This window comes from Pan paniscus, chromosome 20 (assembly GCF_029289425.2).
Source record: "Pan paniscus chromosome 20, NHGRI_mPanPan1-v2.0_pri, whole genome shotgun sequence".
NCBI lineage: Eukaryota > Metazoa > Chordata > Mammalia > Primates > Hominidae > Pan > Pan paniscus.
Window position 1 is genome coordinate 58032927 of NC_073269.2, and position 20804 is coordinate 58053730.

A 20804-nucleotide genomic window follows, 5' to 3' on the forward strand; every position below is an offset into this window, starting at 1 on the left:
GGTTGCAGTGAGCCGAGATCATGCCATTGCACTCCAGCCTGGGCAAGACAGCAAGACTCCATCTCAAAAAAAAAAGTTGGACTTCATCATAATTAAAATCTTTTTCTCTGAGAAAAAAAAAGAACCACATCTAGGGAAAAATATTTGCAAGTGATATAAAACCTTTATCCAGCTGGATAAAATCTTTATCCAGCATTAATAAACAATGCTCTAAGCAGCGCACAGTGGCAAATGCCTGCAGTCCCAGCTACTCTGGAGGCTGGGACAGAAAACTTCTGAAGACCAGGAGTTTGGTACTGTAGTGTGCTATAATGGTACCTGTGAATAGCCACTGCACTCCAGCCTAAGCAACATAGTGAGACCTTGTCTCTTAAAAAAAAAAAAAAAGCCTTTAGGGAGGTGCAAATGGAAGGCCACATACAATTGGTATGTTTGTATTCATACCAATACACACACAATAGAATAGGTAAAATAAAACATTCCAGTCCTGCGTGGTGGCTCATGCCTGTAATCCCAGCACTTCAGGAGGCTGAGGCGGGTGGATCACAAGGTCAGGAGTTCGAGACCAGCCTGGCCAAGATGATGAAACCCCGTCACTACTAAAAATACAAAAATTAGCCAGGCGCAGTGGCAGGCGCCTGTAATCCCAGCTACTCAGGAGGCTGAAGCAGGAGAATCACTTGAACCCGGGAGGCAGAGGGTGCAGCAAGCCAAGATCGTGCCACTGCACTCTAGCCTGGTCAACAGAGCAAGACTACATCTCAAAACAAAACAATACAAAACAAAAAAAATACTGACAGCATCAAGTGGAAGAATGTGGAGCAACTGAACCTTTCTATATATTGTTGGTGAGCAATGAAACACCACTCTGGTTAGTATCTTACAAAGGTAAACATACACTTACCTTATGACCCATGAATCATACTCTGCAGTAATTATCCTAGAGAAGTAAAAAATTGTGCTCACACAAAGCCTGTGTGTACAAATGTTCATAGGATTTTTATTTGTATAACAGTAAGAAAAACTGGGAACAAAACTAATGTCCTTCAGTGGGTGAATAAACAAATAGTGGTATATTCGTATCATAGATTATTAGTGGCCAATAAAAACAGAACAATGATACGCAGAACAACTTGGATGGATTTCAGGTTAATTTGCTTTAGTTGAAATAGCCAATACCAAAAGGGTACATGCTGTATGATTCCATTTTTATAACATGCTACTAATGACAAAACTAAAGATGAAAAGATTTCTGATTGCCAAGGGTTAGGGCTGAGGAGAGGTTGTGACTATAAAAAAGTAGCATGAGGGAGTTTGCATTGATGCAACATTCTGAATCTCTATTACGGTGGTGGTGACATGAATCAATATATGTGTTAAGATTTCTTAAAGCTACATATAAAAAACAAACAAAAATGCATGCATGTTAAAACTGGTGATTTCCAAATAAATTCTGTAGTTAACAGTATTGTAACAATTTCCCTTTCCTGTATTTGGTAATGAACTATGCTTATGTAAGTTGTTATCTTTGGAAGAAGCTGGGTTAAGGGCATTCAAGAACTCTGGAATATTTTGGTAAGATTTTGTGAATCTAAACTTATTTCAAAATAAAAACTTACAAAAACATCTTATTTATATTAATTTCATAACACCTGATGTTACTTATAAACTTAAACATATTCAAGTATGGTCAATTACACTTATGAATTGAATATACTGTATCCAGTTTCATTCTGAAGTACTTTAGTTATTCTGAAATAACACAAACTTAGAACTAAAGAAATGCAGGAGCTAATCATATAATAAAATGAGGCAGGCATAAAATACTCCAGTATTATATACAATATTAAATTTTAGTTCGTGATTAGAGGAAGTCACAATTTAAAATGTATAAAATCAGTGACAAGGCAACTACGAATATGGCTCAAGCTATCCTGTTCCCAAATGCACGAGGCATATTATCTGTTAAGGTTAGAATTGTGACAGAAAGCTCTCATCCATCATTTTGCCAAGGCTTCTTTCCTTCATTAAATTCTCTGATGTTTTCCTAAAAGTCTTCTACATTGAATGTTTTCATAAGTTTTTTCTGCATTATTTCCTAGCACATGATGAGGCAAAACATTTTACTGAAAACCCTGCCACATTCACTGCCAGAGGAAAGTATTTCTCCAGTGTGAACTCTCTCAATCTGTTGAGGTTTTATTTTTGGGCAAAGACGTTCCTATAATTATTACATTTCCACGAATTAGTAGTTTATTCATGATCTATGATCACTTCTGAGGGGGTTTATCTTCCCACCAAAGGCTTTTATAGTCTGCCACATTCATAGGATTTTTCTCAGTATACAATTTTTAGACATAATGTCCTAAAATATTTTCTCAAATGTTTTGTACATGTTTTCTCTGACACAAAACATGAAGTAACTGATCACTAAAGAAACAACCATGTAGTCTGCATTCATGAAATTACTCTTCTTTGCAGATATCTTAAGGGCCTACATCTGGCAAGAGGCTTTCCCAAAATGACTACCTGTGAATTCTCTTGTGTTTAACAAGGATAGACAAGTGCGCAAAAGCTTTCCCACAATCACTACATCCATAGGGCCTCTCTCCTGTATGTTTTCTTTGATGAACATTGAGCCCTGATTTTGTAGTGAAGGCTTTCCCGCAGTCACTGCATTTGTACGGTTTCTCTCCTGTGTGAATTCTCTGATGTGTAATAAGATCATTTTTGCGCAAAGAGAATTTTCCACATTCAGTACATGCAAAGGAAGTCTTTCCTGTGTGAAATCGCTGATGTTGTATGAGGCATGTCTTCTTCCTGAAGGTTTTATCACATTCATTGCATTTGTATGGCTTCTCTCCAGTATGAGTTTGCTGATGTATACTGAGAGTACTCTTCATGGTGAAGCCCTTTCCACATTCATTGCATATATAAGGTTTCTCCCCAGTATGAGTTCGCTGATGTGCAATGAGCATGCTTTTCCCAGTTAAGCCTTTGCCACATTCACTGCATACATAGGGTTTCTCTCCTGTATGAGTGCGCCGATGTACATTGAGATGACTCTTCTCAGTGAAGCCTTTTCCACACTCATTGCAAATATAAGGTTTCTCTCCTGTATGAGTTCGTTGATGTCCCATTAGCCGGATCTTTGCTGGAAAGCCTTTTCCACACTCACCACATACATAGGGTTTTTCTCCAGTATGAGTTCGCTGATGCACAATAAGGCGGCTCTTCACAGTGAAGCCTTTTCCACAATCATTGCATATATATGGCTTCTCTGCAGTATGAGTTCGCTGATGTACAATGAGGTCACTCTTCATGGTGAAACCTTTTCGACATTCGGTGCATACATAGGGTTTCTCTCCAGTATGTGTTCGCTGATGTCTGATGAGTGGGCTCTTCAAAGCGAAGCCCTTTCCACACTCATTGCATTTATAAGGTTTCTCTCCAGTATGAGTTCGTTGATGTACCATGAGACAGTGCTTCATTGAAAAGCCTTTTCCACATTCACTGCATGTATATAATTTCTCTTCTGTATGAGTTTGCTGATGTGTGATAAGACTGTTCTTCAAGGTGAAGCCTTTCCCACATTTATTGCATATAAAGGGTTTCTCACCAGTATGAGTTCGATGATGTGCAATAAGACGCCTCTTCTCAATGAAGCCTTTTCCACATTCACTACATATATAAGGTTTTTCTCCTGTATGAGTTTTCTGATGTGTAGTGAGGCTGAACTTTGTAGAGAAGGCCTTCCCACATACACTGCATCCATGGGGTTTCTCTCCTGTATGAGTTCGTTGATGATAAATGAGCCGACACTTCTTGATGAAGGCTTTCCCACATTGGCTACATGTGTAAGGTTTCTCTCCCATATGAGTTTTCTGATGTATATTGAGCTGTGATTTCTTGAGGAAGGTTTTGTCACATTCAGTGCATTCATAATGTTTCAGTTCTGTATGAGTTCTCTGATGGTCCATTAGCCTGGATTTTCTGGAGAAAGCTTTCCCACACATACTGCATACATGAGGTTTTTCTCCAGTGTGAACTCTCTGATGATCAATAAACTGAGACAACTTGAGGAAGGCTTTCCCACATTCACTGCATACATGGGCATTCTCTATGTTGTGAGTTCTCTGTTGCTTAATGAACTGGGACTTATTAATAGGTTTTGCAATTGCAGGAAACTTCATTTCAGTATAAAATTGTTTATGGTTAGCATGAAAAAGGGATTTCCCATCTCTATTAAACGCAGCAGAGTTCTTTAGGCCAGAGCTCCTTTTCTGGTTTTCAAAACTTAAATTTGATTTTAAAGGTTCTTCATGTAAGTCAAACGTATCACAATCTTGCTTCAGCAGGAAATGACCTTTGTTCTGATTAACAATATTTCCAAACATATTCTGTTCATGGCACTGTTTCACACTCTTCTGAATACTTCGATGTTGCAAGTGATGCTGCAGAGGATCATCAATTTTCCTGATTTCTAGGAAAGAAGAGAACAGTCAATCACTCCATCATCTTGTTTTGAAATAAACTATTTAAACTATTTTTTAAAACTGCCTTGGTGTGAGGTGACTCTTTAGTGAAAACCCTATTTTATTTATTTATTTTTTTGTGAGCAATAAAGCTTTTTAATCACCTGGGTGCAGGCGGACTGAGTCCGAAAAAGGAGTCAGAAAAGGGTGATAAGGGGAGGGCAGTTTTATAGCATTTGGGTAGGTAGTGGAACATTACAGCTAAAGGGGGTTGAAAACCCTATTTTAGTATAAAGGAAACTCCATATATAAATATCCCTCATCTCTTACACATTGGGAGAGATGTGTAAGATTCCTTTTATCTCTTACACATAAAGGAAATTCCATGTATAAATATCCTTCATTTCTTACAAATAAAACACAATAATATAAACACACCTAAAAGTAAAAGCAACTGTACAAACAAGGCTAGATAATTCACAATGTATATAGATTTGGCTGCTTTCTAAATAGGTCTTTATACAATACACAGATAGTCAAATATAAACAGGTCACTTTTTGCAGGGAACCCCAAAATTTGGCAGGACACCAGACCATAGAAATAAGAGAAATATCAGACCACACAGGTTGATCCCAAATGACAAAGGCTGTATTAATTTATTCTACAAGTGTTTGCTGAATGACGTCTATGTGTAAGTCACTATGCTCATGTTTGGGATATACAAACACCTTCCTTTTTTTTTTTTTTTTTTTTTGAGACAGGGTCTCTGTCACCAAGGCTGGAGTGCAGTGGCATAATCTCAGCTTACTTGCAACTATAACCTCTCCCTCCCAGGCTCAAGTGATCCTCCCACCTCAGCCTCTTGATTAGCTGGGACCACAGGCATGTGCCACCACACCCAGCTAATTTTTTGTATTTTTGGTAGAGATGGGTTTTTGCTGTGTTATCTAGGCTGGTCTTGAACTCACAAGCTCAAGAAGATCCACCTCCCTCCGCCTCCCAAAGTGCTGGGATTACAGACATGAGCCACTGCACTCAGCCAATTTTCACGAAGGTTTAATTTTAGTTAGGAAAAAATGAAATCACAAGGACGCAAAAAAATAAAGAAGGTAATTGCATTTTGTGAAATGTGGTTAATGGAACAATGGAGATATAAGAGGTGGAGAAAATCAAGATATAGTTAAAGAAATGACAAGGTTCACTAATAGGTTCAACGGGACAAGTGAAAGAGGGTTAATGGAAGTGAGGACTCAAAGATTATTCCAAAAATTATATGGTTTCAGGCTGGATACAGTGGCTCACACCTGTAGTCCCAGCACTTTGGGAGGACAAAGTGGGTAGATCACATGAGGCCAGGAGTTCAAGACCAGCCTGGCCAACATAGTGAAACTGTGTCTCTACTAAAAATACAAAAATTAGGCATGGTGGCACATGCCTGTAGTCCCGGCTACTTGGGAGGCTGAGGCACAAGAATCGCTTGAACCCAGGAGGTGGAGGTTGCAGTGAGCTGAAATCACACCACTGCACTCCAGCTAGGGTGACACAGCAAGACTCTGTCTCAAAAAAAAACAAAAAAAAAAAACAAAAAACAAAAAAAACGCAAAACTATATGGCTTCTACCATTGGATAGGAAGAAAAAACCTCATGATGAAAATAGGAATATTACTATCTGGAATGAAGGGAAAAATTTAGCATGCCTTGTGAAACACATAAAGTTTAAGACAATTACCACATATCCAAGTACAAACATGAAGAAATTGGTTGAATATATAAATCTCGAAAAGGCCTTATCTGGAAATAGCAATGTAGATGACATCCAACGTTTACAAATTATTCAAAGAAAGAGTACTGGATGAGACTTTAGTTGGAAACATGTAGAAAAAAAGAATGAAGGCACAGGGCCAGGGATCTTGTCAATCCAACATGTAGAGTTTGGGAATTCGTTAAGTCCACTGAAATGAACCATACACTATTATGATCAGGTGCACAAGTGGAGACCCAGGTGTACAAAACAAACATCTAAGAGTGGTAAGAATGTAATAGCCTCTTGAAAATTGCTAAAATAGATTTTAAGTGTTCTCACAAAAAAAGTAAGTATGTGAGGTAGTATATACGTTAATTTGTTCAATTTAGCCATTCCACAATGTACACATATTTCAAAACAACATGTTTTACATGATAAATATATGTATTTTTTATTTAGGAATTAAAAAGTAATCATGTCCTGGTGTGGTGGTTCATGTCTGTAATCCCAGCACTTTGGTAGGGTGAGGCAAAGAGGATCACTTGAGCCCAGAAATTTGAGACCAGCCTGGGCAACATAGTGAGACCTTTCTCTATAAAAAATACAGAAATTAGCTGGGTGTGGTGGCATGTAGTCCCAGCTAGGCTAAAGTGGGAGGATCACTTGAGCCCAGGAGATTGAGGCTGCAGTGAGCCATGATTGTGCCACTGCACTCCAGCCTGGGTAACAGAGTAGAAAAATAAAGAAAAGAAATCATAAATTTAAAAAACAGAAGAACATGAGATCCTCAGCATTTGATTTAAAGTGTCACATGCTGAGTGATTATCACATTCCCCAAACTTGCTATTCTTCTTCATTCTATGTACCACCATTAAACTAATTTTCCCAAAGCACAATCTCAAGTTTAGATGAAAGGTTCTATACTCAAGACTCCAACTAATGACCTAACTGGATCATACTATCCCATGTTGCTACAGAAAGAGGGAACAATGATTTGCAGCAAAGTGTTAACTCAGCAGGCCTGGGCTATTCCATCCCTACACATTCCAAAGAAAGAACTCGTCTTAACTGCCTTCTAAAAGATAACCTCTGAGTCCCTGGAATATTCTGCCTGCTAAGGGTATCTTTTAATGCCTGAGGCCTTGGGTCATATCAGATAGTTTATGCTAGCAATGTGATTTATGGTGGACACCTGGTTTTGCATGTCTCAGGCTCTGGGCCACATTTGTATTGTTTTGACTCTGGGGGGCTACAGACACTGGGCTTAGATGAGCTTCCCTAGTTGGCAACAACTTCACATGTGTTGACAAACACTGTTGCAGGGAAAATTCAGCACTTTGTGCAACTCCACTAGAACAGGAGAACTGAAAGCTTGCACCTAGTTTCTCCTGGATTCTTCTTTCTATACTTTTTATCTTTGATGATTTTAATTTGTATTATTTCACTGTCACAAACTGTAATCATGAGTGTAGCAGTTCCCTCTCCTCCCCATTAACGTCTACCTTCTACGTAGCAGGCAAAGTAATCTATCAAATAAATTAGTTATATCATGTCACTTCTCTACTCAAAACTCCCTACTGTGTTCTCAACTCACTTGGAATAAAATCAAGGTCATGAATGCCCTTGACAGGCAGTATGTGACCTCTGTACCAAAACTTCCAACTATGCCCCCACTGTTCTTATTTCCAGACAGTTTTGCTTTTGCTCACTCTACTCTATCCATTCAAGCTTCCTAGAAGTTCCTCAAACACACTCCAGGGTCATTTTTCAACTTCTCATTGTCTCACACCTGGAACACTCTTCATCCAGGGAGCCTACACATGTTCATCATCTATCTGCTCAAAGGCACCTTAACAAAGAGCTGTTCCCACCCTACATGCACAGTGCCAACTCCTAACACTTACTGTTCCACCAGCTGCTTTAACTTTCCTTATAGCAATTTTTACTCCAAGATATGTTATTTATATATCTGCTTATTACCGGTTATATGGTTACTTCTGAGAGAACAAAAGCATTGTGAAGAATAAGGACATGGTATGTTTTTTCTTTCTTATTTGTACTGTTGATAGCGTTGGAATATAGTAGGCTATCAAAACACACGTTTTGGGTGTGTGGTGGGGGCAGGGGGGTTTGTCACCCAGCCTGGAGTGCAGTGGCATGAACTTGGCTCATTGCAATGTCTACCTCCAGGGTTCAGGCGATTCTCCCACCTCAGCCTCCTGAGTAGCTAGGATTATAGGCACATACCACCACACCCGGCTAATTTTTGTATTTTTAGTAGAAACGGGGTTTCACCATATTGGCCAGGCTGGTCTCGAACTCCTGAACTCAAGTGATCCATCTGCCTTGGCCTCCCAAAATGCTGGGATTACAGGCATGAGCCACCGCGCCCAACCCAAAACACAAGTTTTAAAGGAAGGAATCATATGACAAGATACATGATTAACTGGGACTAGGTGTCATCAAAATATGATAGAAAAGTAATTAATGTTATTTCTATATTCTAGCAATGAATAATCTGAAAATGTAATCAAGAAAACAATTCCATTAACTGCAGAAACAAAAAGAAAACTATACTTAGGAATATACTTAGCAAAGGATGTACCAAATTTATATTCTGAAAGTGATAATGCATTGTCAAAAGAAGTCAAAGACCTAACATGATATAAAACTGTCCAGTGTTCATGGATCAGAATACTTAATATGATGAAAATGGGAATACTCCCCCAAATTGTTACACAGACTCAGTGCAGTACCTACCAAAATCCTAGCCACCCTTTTTGTAGAAATTTACAACTGATTCTAAACTTCAAATGGAAATTCAAAGGACTCAGAATAGTCAAAACAACCTTCAAAGCAAAGAACAAAGATGGAGGACTCACACTTCCCAATTTCAAAACTTACTATAGAACCATAATCATCAAGACTATTTGAGAATATATATTTATACATAGTATATGTTCCAAAATTGATTGTGGTATGGTTACACAACTAGGTGAATAGATTAAAAACCACTGGCTTGTACACCTTAAATGGGTGAAATCACGTGATATGTGCATTGTATCTCAATAACAGTTTACAAATATGATGAAAAAAGCAAAAGCTATACAGAAATGAATGCAGTCAAAACATCTAACATGAATTAAAGAAAGTTCAGAATTAGCAAAACTAGGAAGGAAGTAATTTGCAGCAGGCATAAATGTCTGATGGTTTGGGCTAGAAATAATATACGATATTAAAAGATCTTTTCTAATTAATCAAAACATTATCTTAAAGTAGAGAACTTTAAGAGAGTTCAGCATGTAGAAAACACTTAAGGTAATGCCAGAATTTAAGATGTGCAGTAATGAAGGAGACCCTGGATTTAAACAGGACAGCCTGCAGCACGATTCACAACAGCAAAGACATGGAATCAACCTAGGTGCCCATGAATGGTGAACAGGATAACTGTGGTATATATACACCATGGAATACTACAAAGCCATAAAAAAGAACTAAAGCACGTCATTTGCAGCAACATGGATGCAGCTGGACGCCATTACCCTAAGTGAAATAACTCAGCAACAGAAAACCAAATACTGTGTGTTCTCACTTGTAGGCAAGAGCTAAACATTGGGAACACAGGGACATCAAGACAGGAACAATAGACACTGGGGACTCCAAGAGGAAGAAGGGAGGAAGGCAAGGGTTGAAAAACCACCTATTTGGTACTATGTTCACTACTTGGGTGACAGGATTGAGCTTCTAGTGAATCCTCGGCATCAGGCAATATATCCATGAGACAAACCTGCATATGCATCTCCTGATGCACCTCCTGAATCTAAAATAAAAACATAAAAGATAAAATAAAATTTAAAAAATACAATTAAATAAGAATAGCCAAAAGCATTATTCTTAGAGGGAAGATGATTCTTGTTCCTCATACACAAAATGGGAAGTTACAGGCTAGTTGTCATGAAGACAAGTAAAATACATGGAAATAAAGTATACATTAGATAATATTAAGGCAGAAGTTAATTTGGTAGTCTCTTCCAGAGAATGAAGAGTTAACTCATGGGAATGAAAAAAACTTTTAAAAGTTATGAGAACAGTAAAGAAAATGGAAGAAGGATGGGCTGGGCACGGAGGCTCACGCTGTAATCCCAGCACTTTGGGAGGCCAAGGCTGACAGATTACTTGAGCCAAGGAGTTCAACACCAGCCTAAGCAACATGACAAAACTCCACCTCTATAAGAAATACAAAAATCAGCTGAGCATGGTGATGTGTGCCTGTAGTCCCAGCCACTTAAGAGGCTGAGGTGGGAGGATCACTTGAGCCGAGGAGGTCGAGGCTGCTGTGAGCCTGGGTGACAGATGAGACCTTGTTTCCAAAAAAAAAAGTATGGAGAAACTCAGGATTCAGTATAGGAGGAATAAGAGAACTTAAGAAACACATAAATGCCAATTAGAGACCAGGTTATCATGGGCACAGCATCCAGAGTGGAGAAAATGAGGGAAAATAATGATTCCCAGAGTGGGAATAATGAAGGAAAATTATTATTTTCCTACTAGGGCAGGAAGATGCAGTAGTCAGAAAAAAGTAATGAGTTCAAAGGTCTCTCTTTCTGGAGAGGCCTGGAAAGTGGAATTTCATAGCAAGAGAGGTAATACACAAGCAGAGACACTGTGACAGTGGACGAGAAAAGGCAGATTTGAAAATCCTAAGATAATTATGTAGACAAAAACAAGATGTGCATAAAATAAACAAAGATGAAATCTCAAGGAAAAAAAAGTGGGGGCCGGGAGCAGTGGCTCAAGCCTGTAATCTCAGCACTTTGGGAGGCCAAGGTGGGCAGATCACGAGGTCAAGAGATCAAGACCATCCTGGCCAATATGGTGAAACCCCGTTTCTACTAAAAATACAAAAATTAGCTGGGCGTGGTGGTGCGCACCTGTAGTCCCAGCTACTCAGGAGGCTGAGGCAGGAGCATCCCTTGAACCGGGGAGGCGGAGGTTGCAGTGAGCCAAGATTGCGCCACTGCACTCCAGCCTGGTGACAGAGCAAGACTCCATCTCAAAAAAAAAAAAAAAAAGAAAAGAAAGTGGGGCATATTTTCCATACTACAACAAAAAAGAGCTCTTCCCTGGGAAGAAGGAGTCATGGAGGGGCTGTTGCTGTGTCCTCAGAAGCCCTCACTGCTTTGACGCCTGCTCTGTGTGGGCAGAACATGGTGTCTGTGGCTGTCCACCTGGCTGCTCCTCTCACTCACCAGAACAGATTCGAGAGTAGATTTCATCTTCTGTTGTGCAAGTTTCTTCTCCTCGTTCCAATTTGGAGAATGCATCTGGTTTGCTGGCTTGATACCCTGTTCATGGGAAATGACAGAAGATTTAGACAAATCAAATGGGGCTGGCAATATTGAAAAAGGAGAGTTACATTTTAAGGACTACACAAGGTATCAGATCTGTAACAAGAAGGTAGATTATACTCTCTTGTGTGGGGCAAGAGAATGATGTGAGAATCTACCACTTCAGAGTACTGCAGGTAAGCAGCTGAGAAAGGAAGGCCACTGACTGGGCACCCTCTGAGTGACACAGGGCAGCTGTCCTCACCCACTGCCACCAGGTTGCTGTAGTTCTCCAACATCACATCCCGGTACAGGTTCTTCTGAGCAGGGCTCAGGAACTGCCACTCCTCCCAGGTGAAGTCCACAGCCACATCCTCCAGTGTTAGGGATTCCTGTAATAACACACTTCTGTTTAATGAAGTGATATTCTTTTGGTGATAGGAAAAGAATGTCAAGGAAGTCATTCTGCTCATTTTCACCACATAGGAAGCTGGTGGGGTTTTTTCTTAGTACATTTTGACAGAATAAGAATGCTAGTAAAATATTCTGTAACTGTGCGGTCATCCATTCATTCAACAATGTTGAAAAGTCAAAGAAATGTCTGTAATACACAGCTATCCAATCCTCTTGCTAATGAAAGAACATCTATAACATATAGCATCTATTTCCCAATACCAAACTAGTCATAAGTATATGCCAGTTACAAGTAGATGAATAATTCAGATTCTTAAATTCACTATGAGCTTTCAGGCCAATATCAAACTCTGTAATGAAGACATGGCAGATGCTAATATCACAAGACAATGCATTCTAAATAACTACGGTTAATATAGTTAACCATATTATTATTTTATTCTGAATGAAATAAAAGAGACTATATAAAACATGTATAAAGCACAAAGATTATTAGATGATTAAACAAATCTGTTTTTTTGCTTGCTTGTTTTTTTTTTTCTTGAGATGGAGTCTTGCTCTGTTGCCCAGGCTGGAGTGCAGTGGCACAATCTCGGCTCACTGCAACTTCTGCCTCCCGGGTTCCAGCAATTCTCCTGCCTCAGCCTCCCTAGTAGCTGGGATTACAGGCGCACGCCACCACACCTGGCTAATTTTTGTATTTTTAGTAGAGATGAGGTTTCACCACGTTGGCCAGGCTGGTCTCACACTCCTGACCTCAGGTGATCCACCCGCCTTGGCCTTCCAAAGTGCTGGGATTACAGGTGTGAGCCACAGCGCCTGGCCATGATTAAGCAAATTTGGAAAAAAAAAAATCCTTAGAATATATATGCAGACACATGTATGCACACAGACAAATTCATATATATGTGTATGTTATTAGACAGCGTTAATAACATTAAATACAATGAAGAAACAGCTAAAAGAAATCTACTTTTGCATTTATGAGAAGGCTACAGTTAAGAACACCACCTACCCTAACACCTCCGTGAAGAACTATCAAAGATGTATTTGAGCCTCAGAATTATAAGCCATGAAACATTAACATCCCTCAAGAAACTGGTCTGCTTTCTCACAGTTGATATAACTTATCATGTTTCTCTTGTATAGCTCGTCAGAGATACTAGAGGCAAATTTACAGCAAATGTAACCTACGGGGTCCCACACAGTCACAAATTCCAACATGAATCATGTAGTATGAATCCTATGAATAATATATCCCTGATCCTTCTTTGCCCAGATTTCTCCAGGTCCTGATATTTCCAATTTATACTTTTCTGATTAATTACCCTGATTTTTACAAGACTTTAAAAATACATTGGAGAATAAAGGAAAGAATAAAACAAACCAAAAGTCACCTGGGCCTGCATCATTGTCTCCTAAATTTGGGAAATGACTGCTAACTTGGACGTTCTGTATTTGTCTCTTCTGAATCAGCTCTAAATTTCGGTTCAAAAACTTCAATCTCCAATCAAGGATGTCCCCAGAAATGATGACACCCAAGTCTTGGAAACTCCGCCTCCTTCCTTCACTTGATTTCTCTTGTTCTCAGCACCTGTGGGCTGAAGAGCAAATTACTCTGAGTGGTACATTCTTTTTAGGCCCAGATGTTGTCACTGTTCCTATATGCTCACCTTAAATCAAGGCCCCCAAATATCTCTCTGTTCTTTTATTTAGTGCTCCAGAAGCTTTTATATCTGGGCTAGTAAAATATAACATTCTGAATATATGGGAGGTACAGCACCCTTCTATATAAAGTTGACATGGTATGACTACTGCTAGTAAGTGAAAGAGAATGTGGGAAAAAGAATCGTCACAACGTGATGCCCAGCAGCAGGGCAATCCTCAGGCAGACCAGTTTTAGGAAGGAGGTCACATAGACAGTTAAGATGCACACATTTTTCTTTAAAACCATGTGTACACATCCACCTTTTCAGAGGTCTTTTTACATTCTAGGATACTGTAATCTGAGAACACTGTCCTAAGCAAATAATAAGCACTATCTTATTTAAATTATTCATTACCATCCACATCTTTAACTTTTTTTCTTTTTTTTTGAGACTGAGTCTCACTCACTCTGTTGCCCAGGCTGGAGTGAGTAAGACTCCAGTGGCGTGATCTCTGTTCACTGCAACCTCCATCTCCTGGGTTCAAGCGATTCTCCTGCTTCAGCCGCCTGAGAAGCTGGGATTACAGGTGCACGCCACATGCGCTGCTAATTTTTGTACTTTTAGTAGAAACGGGGTTTCACCATGTTGGCCAGGCTGGTCTTGAACTCCTGAGCTCAAGTGATCCACCCATCTCAGCCTCCCAAAGTGCTGGGACTACAGGCACGAGCCACTGCACCTGGCCGCCATCCACATCTTGATACTTGCAAAGTATTCTAAGTATAAATGTATAAAGGATACTCAGCAAAAATATCCTTGAGGAATTACATATTACAGCAAATCCTAACGGATATTCTTCAAGCAAAAGAAAGATGACTCCAGTGTAAGCAGAGGAGCAAGGTCTGAAGAGGAACAAAACGGTAAGTAATTAATAAAGCCTAAATCAGTATTGACTGGAAAAATAATACTGATAATAATATATCAGGAAGTTTTAATATAAATAGTGTTAAAATATTCCATAAGAACATATAGGCCGGGTGCGGTGGCTCACGCCTGTAATCCCAACACTTTGGGAGGCCGAGGTGGGCAGATCACGAGGTCAGGAGTTCGAGATCAGCCTGACCAACATGGTGAAACCCCGTCTCTACTAAAAATACAAAAATTAGCTGGGCATGGTAGCGCATGCCTATAATCCCAGCTACTCAGGAGGCTGAGGCAGGAGAATTGCTTGAACCCGGGAGGCGGAGGGTGCAGTGAGCCGAGATTGTGCCATTGCACTCCAGCCTGGGTGACAGAGTGAGATTCTATCTCAAAACAACAACAACAAAAAAGAACATATAAAGTAGGAGGATGGCAAATGAAAACGTATTTTAAGATATCTGCATAGCAGAAGAGTATAAAATACTAATTACCATAACATTAACAAATAAGTTTATATGTTGTTCGTAATCAATAGTGTCAGCAATAAAACTAATTTTTAAAAAATTATTTCCATGTTAAAAGAGAGGTCTATGGTTTCCGTGGCAGCTACTCAACTCTACTGTTGTAGTTCAAAAATGCCCACATACAAAAAAATAGACAAATGATTGTGGCCAGGTCCCAACAAAACTTTATTAACAGAAACAGGTGCTGGGAGATTTAGTCCATGGGCTCTAGTTGCCCAACTGTGAATTTGTGCAGAAAAGCCATATGGTCACCTAAATCAAGAGTCAGTAATATAGTATCCAGGACCTGGACCACCTGTTTTGTAAATAAAGTCTTATAGGAACACAGCTACATGCATTCCATGACATCTCATCTCAGGCTATTATCACATTACAATGGCAGAGTTGAGAATTTGGGTCTAGAATGTCACTCAGTAGAATGCAGTATAAAAAAATAATCAAAGATGACTTTTGAATATAAGGGGCAAATTATCAGTATTTGCCTAATACGTCTGTATTCCTTTAGTCAGGTGGCTGGATACAAAATTTAAATAGAAAAATCCTATATCCTCCTAAAGCATATACAGATCGGGTCAGTATTAAGAGCAGAACCTTTCTTGGGAATAATTTAACATTCTATTGAAAATTGCCAATAAAGGTATACCTGGTAACCCAAAACCCCATTCCTAAAACTTTCTTAAAAGGTAATATTGGCAAAAGTGTGCTATCTGACAGGTCATTTTTACTTTCTTCACTTGATTTTTCATAGGGAAAACACAGGTTTACATCAGAAAAATATTAGCATTCTACATTTAAAATAAAATTGCTGATGGTAGTTCAGTAATATAAGTTTACAGCTTTAAATGTTTTCATTAATAGAAAAAAGAGAGAAACCAGACGGGAGGAAGGGAGAGAAAAAAATGAATATAAATACAAATTTTACAAAAGACAAAACCAAAAATAATCCTCAGAGATAATCGTGAGGAAAAGATGTTTAACTCCTCTTTTGGCCAACAAGTAAAGCGACACAAGTTATGCCAATCACACAATGAGCAAGAAGCAGAATCAGGGCTGAAAATCCACTTTTGTTTCACTTCGAAATCCACTTTTACTCTACTTTATACCGAACCAAAATTATCTGTAAATCAGATGCCTCCCTATTAAGTAAATAAATAAAGCAATTAAAGGGTTATTAGTAGAATTCTAGTTAATCATATACAGAATTATTTAGAGGAATGGTACTTATGTCTGTAACTTACTTTGAAATATACCAAAATCAACAACAAATAAGGAATGATTCACAAACAGAGGAATGGATGAATACTTAGAAAACCAGTAGGCATATTGGTATTAACATTAAACTTCTTTCAATATTTCCATAGGTTCAAAAATTTTCACAAAATAATATGTTAGGCAGAGAGAAAAATATTGTAATACTAAGAATTAAGATGACCAAATATAAAATAAATATTTAAAATTAATTTATCTTTTGTTATAGATTATAAGGAAAGGGGAGTCAGAAAGCAATACACTGCAATAAAAGTAATAGTCTAGATTGAAGATTAAAGGCAGGAAAAACAAAATTCATGGATAAATGGATAATCATAAAATGTTCCTAAAAATAATACCTAAACATTTTAAAACATTTCACTTCTATCCAAATGTACGCATAAACTTAATGTGAATGCACTTATAGTACCACCGGCTCAAACAGTAAAAACAACTTCTAAATGTTTATTACATAATATAAAGCGAAAAAGATAATAGTACCATTTACGTAATTTATCTGAATTATGAATATTAAGCACATAACATACACGTCTAAAATTGAAATATTCTGAAAATTTGACAAAGGTTATCTTTGAGTAACCGAGCTTACCATGGCAGAGATGTTATCTTACTTGTGTCAGAAAGACCCTGAAAAGAAATATCCAAGAGGATACGCTGGAAACTTGCAGGACAAAGAGTAGAAGCCGCATCTTAAATATAAAACATACTACTTTTAGGTATGCTAGATGACTGATCTCGCCAAAAACTTCCATTTCTGAGGATTCAAGACCAAGGGGTGAGGGAAGGTGCCAAAGGGGATTTAAAAACCAGTCGTGGAGAAGGGTCTTGGGCAGAAGGGGAATGCTAATGAGCATCAATTCTGTTCCAGCAGCCAGGGCTGGGGCTAACCCATCACCTGCCATGGTTCCCAGGCCTCCAGAGCTGCAGCCCACATCGGAATCTGTGGCGCTACCACCACCGCCACCCGGATTAATTCCAAAACCTGGATCAGAAACCTCCGTACCTTAACCCCCAAGACAGTTCCTCAATCATTTAGTCCCAAACAAAACCTGAACCATAAACCGATTCGCTGACAAAACAAACCCTCCAGTTCGAAATCACTGAGCCCCGCCAAAGGACAACACCAAAGACACCAGAATGTGACTTGGGCACTCAGTAGCGGATCTCTAGAGATCTTTAACCACAAACTACACGAGGACCCTGTGACTGGTCCCAGAGGTACCCCGATCACACACATACACACCCTATCACGGACCTCTTATAGTTCCCCTGCGATAGGAATCGGACCCACGCTAAGCTCCTGAAAGAATTCCACTGGCCTCGCCAAACGCTGGCGCCGACAGATACCAGTCCATCACCACTGTCCACGAACACGCCCAGCCACGGACAGAATTTCCTCCCCCGTTACCACAGCGACCACCCAGTGACTGAACTTACTTCCCAGAACTTGGTGGGCTCTGGCCTCATCTCTCGGCCTCCTCAGTGCCTTACGGCGACTACCCAGGGTCGGAGGCGTTCCCAGCGTTTGCGCAGATGCAAGATGGCCGCGCCTTCGTCGCCTTGGCTCCATGGGGGCCGCCATCTTTGAGTATCTGACGTACACAAGGCAAAGGGCCCGTTTTGGCGCTGGTGACCGGGGGTGACCGGGGGTGACCGGGGGTGACCGGGGATGGCCGGGAAGATGAAAGAGCACTGAAACTGTCCCATTTCCTGGCACCTCAACCCTTCATAAATACGGGTCCATATACAGAGGCTCCAGTTTACACAAGACAAAAATGGTGTGGAGGTAGATCCCTTTCATCAGCTGAATAGAAGGCTAAGATGGCCGCGACGTTTACACTTTGTACAAAGGTTAGGAAACAGTTCCTTGTGAGGGAAAAGCAGAACCGGCCGAGAGGGGACACTTCGGCCAAAGCCAGATTTCTAACAGAAAGTAGCTTGAAGCGCCTTTTGAACGCAGAAGAGGGCTGTTAGCTACGCTGACGGAACAGGGGTAGCAGTCACAGACTAGGTAAGGAAAACGGTTGGAACGTGCCAAAATTATGTTGGGTGAAAGGCATGGGGAAAAGCCAGTAAAAGCCAGAAAGTATAGTTCCCAAGGCGGAGGGGAGAGCCTGGGACCCAGGTGGAGCCAAATATGAGGGCTGGACTCAGGAGAAGTGGCCAGAAATTAAGGGAACAGGACCACTTCAGTGAGAAAAAAAGGTTGGGAAAGAGGCCGGGCGCGGTGGCTCACGCCTGTAATCCCAGCACTTTGGGAGGCCGAGGTGGGCGGATCACCTGAGGGCGGGAGTTCGAGACCAGCCTGACCAACATGGAGAAACCCTGTCTCTACTAAAAATATAAAATTAGCCAGGCATGGTGGCGCATGCCTGTAATCCCAGCTACTCGGGAGGCTGAGGCAGGAGAATCGCTTGAACCCGGGAGGCGGAGGTTGCTGTGGGCGAAGATGGCGTCATTGCACTCCAGCCTGGGCAACAGGAGCAAAACTCCGTCTCGAAAAAAAAACAAAAGAAAGAAAGGTTAAGAAAGAGATCACGTTATACTACGTGTGCCAACCGCGAATAGTATGTGCAAAGTCATGGCAATGCTGAACTGTAAATATAAATCCAACCAAACTTCCTATATTAGAAGAATGAGAGAAAGGAAATGCCTGTGTGAATCTATGTGTGTGATATAGGTATCAGTATATAAATATACAGAGAAATTGTCAAACTATTTTTCAGAGTCAAGTTCGTGTTCCATTTCCTATTCTCACCCTTGGTATATGAGAGTTTTTCTTTTTTTTTTTTTTTTCTTTTTTTTTTTTTTTGTCTCTTTTTTGAGGCAAGGTCCACTCTGTTGCCCAGTCTGGAGTGCCTGGGGAGATCACAGCTCACTGTAACTTGGAACTCCTGGGCTCCTGAGTAGCTGGGACTACAGGTGGGCACCACCACACCTGGCTAATTTTTTAATTTTCTGTAGAGACAGGGGTCTCCCTATGTTGCCCAGCTGGTCTTGAACTGGCCTCAAGCAGTCCTCCCACTTCATCCTCCAAAAGTGCTGGGATTACAGGTGTGAGCCACTTCACCCTTCACCCGGCCTATAAAGAGATCTGAAAAGAAATAAGAAAAAAGATGGGCACGGTGGCTCATGCCTGTAATCCTAACACTTTGGGAGGCCAAAGCGGGAGGATTGCCTGAGTTCAGGAGTTTGAGATCAGCCTGGCCAACATGGCGAAACCCCATAGCTACTAAAATACAAAAAAAATTAGCTGGGCATGGTGTCTCAGGCCTATAGTCCCATTTACTCGGAAGGCTGAGGCACAAGAATCGCTTGAACCCAGGAGGCAGAGGTTGCAGTGAGCCAAGATCATGCCACTGCACTCCAGCCTGAGAGACAGAGCGAGACTCTTGTCTCAAAAAAATAAAAATAAAAATAAGGAAAAGATGATCAACTTAAAAGCTCCCTAAAATTTTCTATAAACAGATGAAGGAAATAAACAGGACACTTTTTTTAATGTAAATGATCCTAAACAATTTAAAAAATACCAGTTTTACTAATATTCAAACAAATGCAAAGTAAACGTGAAATATAAATGTTTTAACCCTTATTAAGATTTGTAAAGATTGAATGACAAATCATATTTAGATTATAAGGCCATGGAACAAAGGCATTTGTTATGCTAAGCTTCTTTAAGTCTTCTTTTTCTGCATGGTAGGTAATAATGTTGTCAATTACATACTGCTTTAAATGAATTGAGATATTATCATACTTGTCATAATTCGAAGTTCTTAAGCATTACATTATTTCTAGGTATAGGATTGTGTTTCTATATAAATTCGTAAAATGTTTTTGTAGTACAGTCTGTTATTACCCAGTTTAAACTTTTCCTTCTCTTTGAGCCATGAATTTTAAGAATTGATTCAATAGAACTTTTCTTTGTGAGAATATGTGCAAGGATATTTATGGTATTGATCTGACAATTATAAGGAAACAAATACTTTTGTGGTTATTGCATAAATTTATTCTTGCATCTCTATATTCACATCTTTGGATAGTATTCTCCATAGTGACTGACTAATGTGTCCAATAGGACAGTAGCAAGCGTAACACAAATGGAGGTGAGAAATAAGCTTGCTCATCAAGGCTTGCTTGTCTCTTAGAGATCTTCCAACACATTGCAAGAAAGCCCAGACTAGCCTCTTGTTGACTGTGTAAATAAAGGCCTCATCCATTCCAGCAGAAGCCCAAATATGTGAAAAAAGCTATTTAGACCATGCAGCCCCAGTCAAAATCCAACCACTAGAACCTCCGGCCCAGCAGTCCCAATTGTTACTAAACTCTGTGGACAAACATAATGCCATGAGTGGGTGGGGGTCACCTAATCTGCAGTCCAAGTGCTTATCCCTGCTCCTAGCCAAGCAGGACTTGCCAGCTTGGGTGGTGTCCAAGTAGGGAGGGGCCCTCACTCTTGGATCACCATAAGAGTTGAGACAGCTGG

General features: G+C 40.0%; 1 protein-coding gene across 9 annotated transcripts; it reads right to left on the reverse strand.

Moving 5' to 3' along the window:
• Positions 1-974: 974 nt before the first annotated feature.
• ZNF615 (zinc finger protein 615) lies at positions 975-17839 on the reverse strand. 9 transcript variants are annotated; one of them, XM_055103814.2, is made up of 8 exons: positions 17759-17821; positions 16911-16948; positions 14077-14383; positions 13359-13562; positions 11813-11939; positions 11470-11565; positions 10008-10040; positions 975-4483 (listed from the first exon to the last, which is right to left on the reverse strand). In XM_055103814.2, exons 4-8 carry the CDS (start codon positions 13371-13373, stop codon positions 2526-2528), a joined length of 2229 nt encoding a protein of 742 aa, XP_054959789.2. In that variant the 5' UTR covers positions 13374-13562; positions 14077-14383; positions 16911-16948; positions 17759-17821; the 3' UTR covers positions 975-2525. The 9 variants fall into 9 exon arrangements, with proteins under 9 accessions (XP_054959789.2, XP_054959786.2, XP_008964478.2 ...); XM_055103811.2 differs by lacking the exon at positions 17759-17821 and adding an exon at positions 17577-17728 and having other exon boundaries at positions 16911-17010; XM_008966230.4 differs by lacking the exon at positions 14077-14383 and having other exon boundaries at positions 17759-17826.
• Between the last annotated feature and the right edge of the window lie 2965 nt (positions 17840-20804).

Bases quoted from the DNA above. Each gene is read 5' to 3' on its own strand.
- ZNF615 (XM_057300655.2), bottom strand. From the start codon at position 17,788: ATGAGGCCAGAGCCCACCAAGTTCTGGGAA. The intron at 11,940-17,758 runs GTAAGTTCAGTC...GTGTTATTACAG, and splicing joins AGCCCACCAAGTTCTGGGAA to GAATCCCTAACACTGGAGGA. The intron at 4,484-10,007 runs GTTTGTCTCATG...CTTCTTTCCTAG, and splicing joins ATCAGGAGATGCATATGCAG to AAATCAGGAAAATTGATGAT.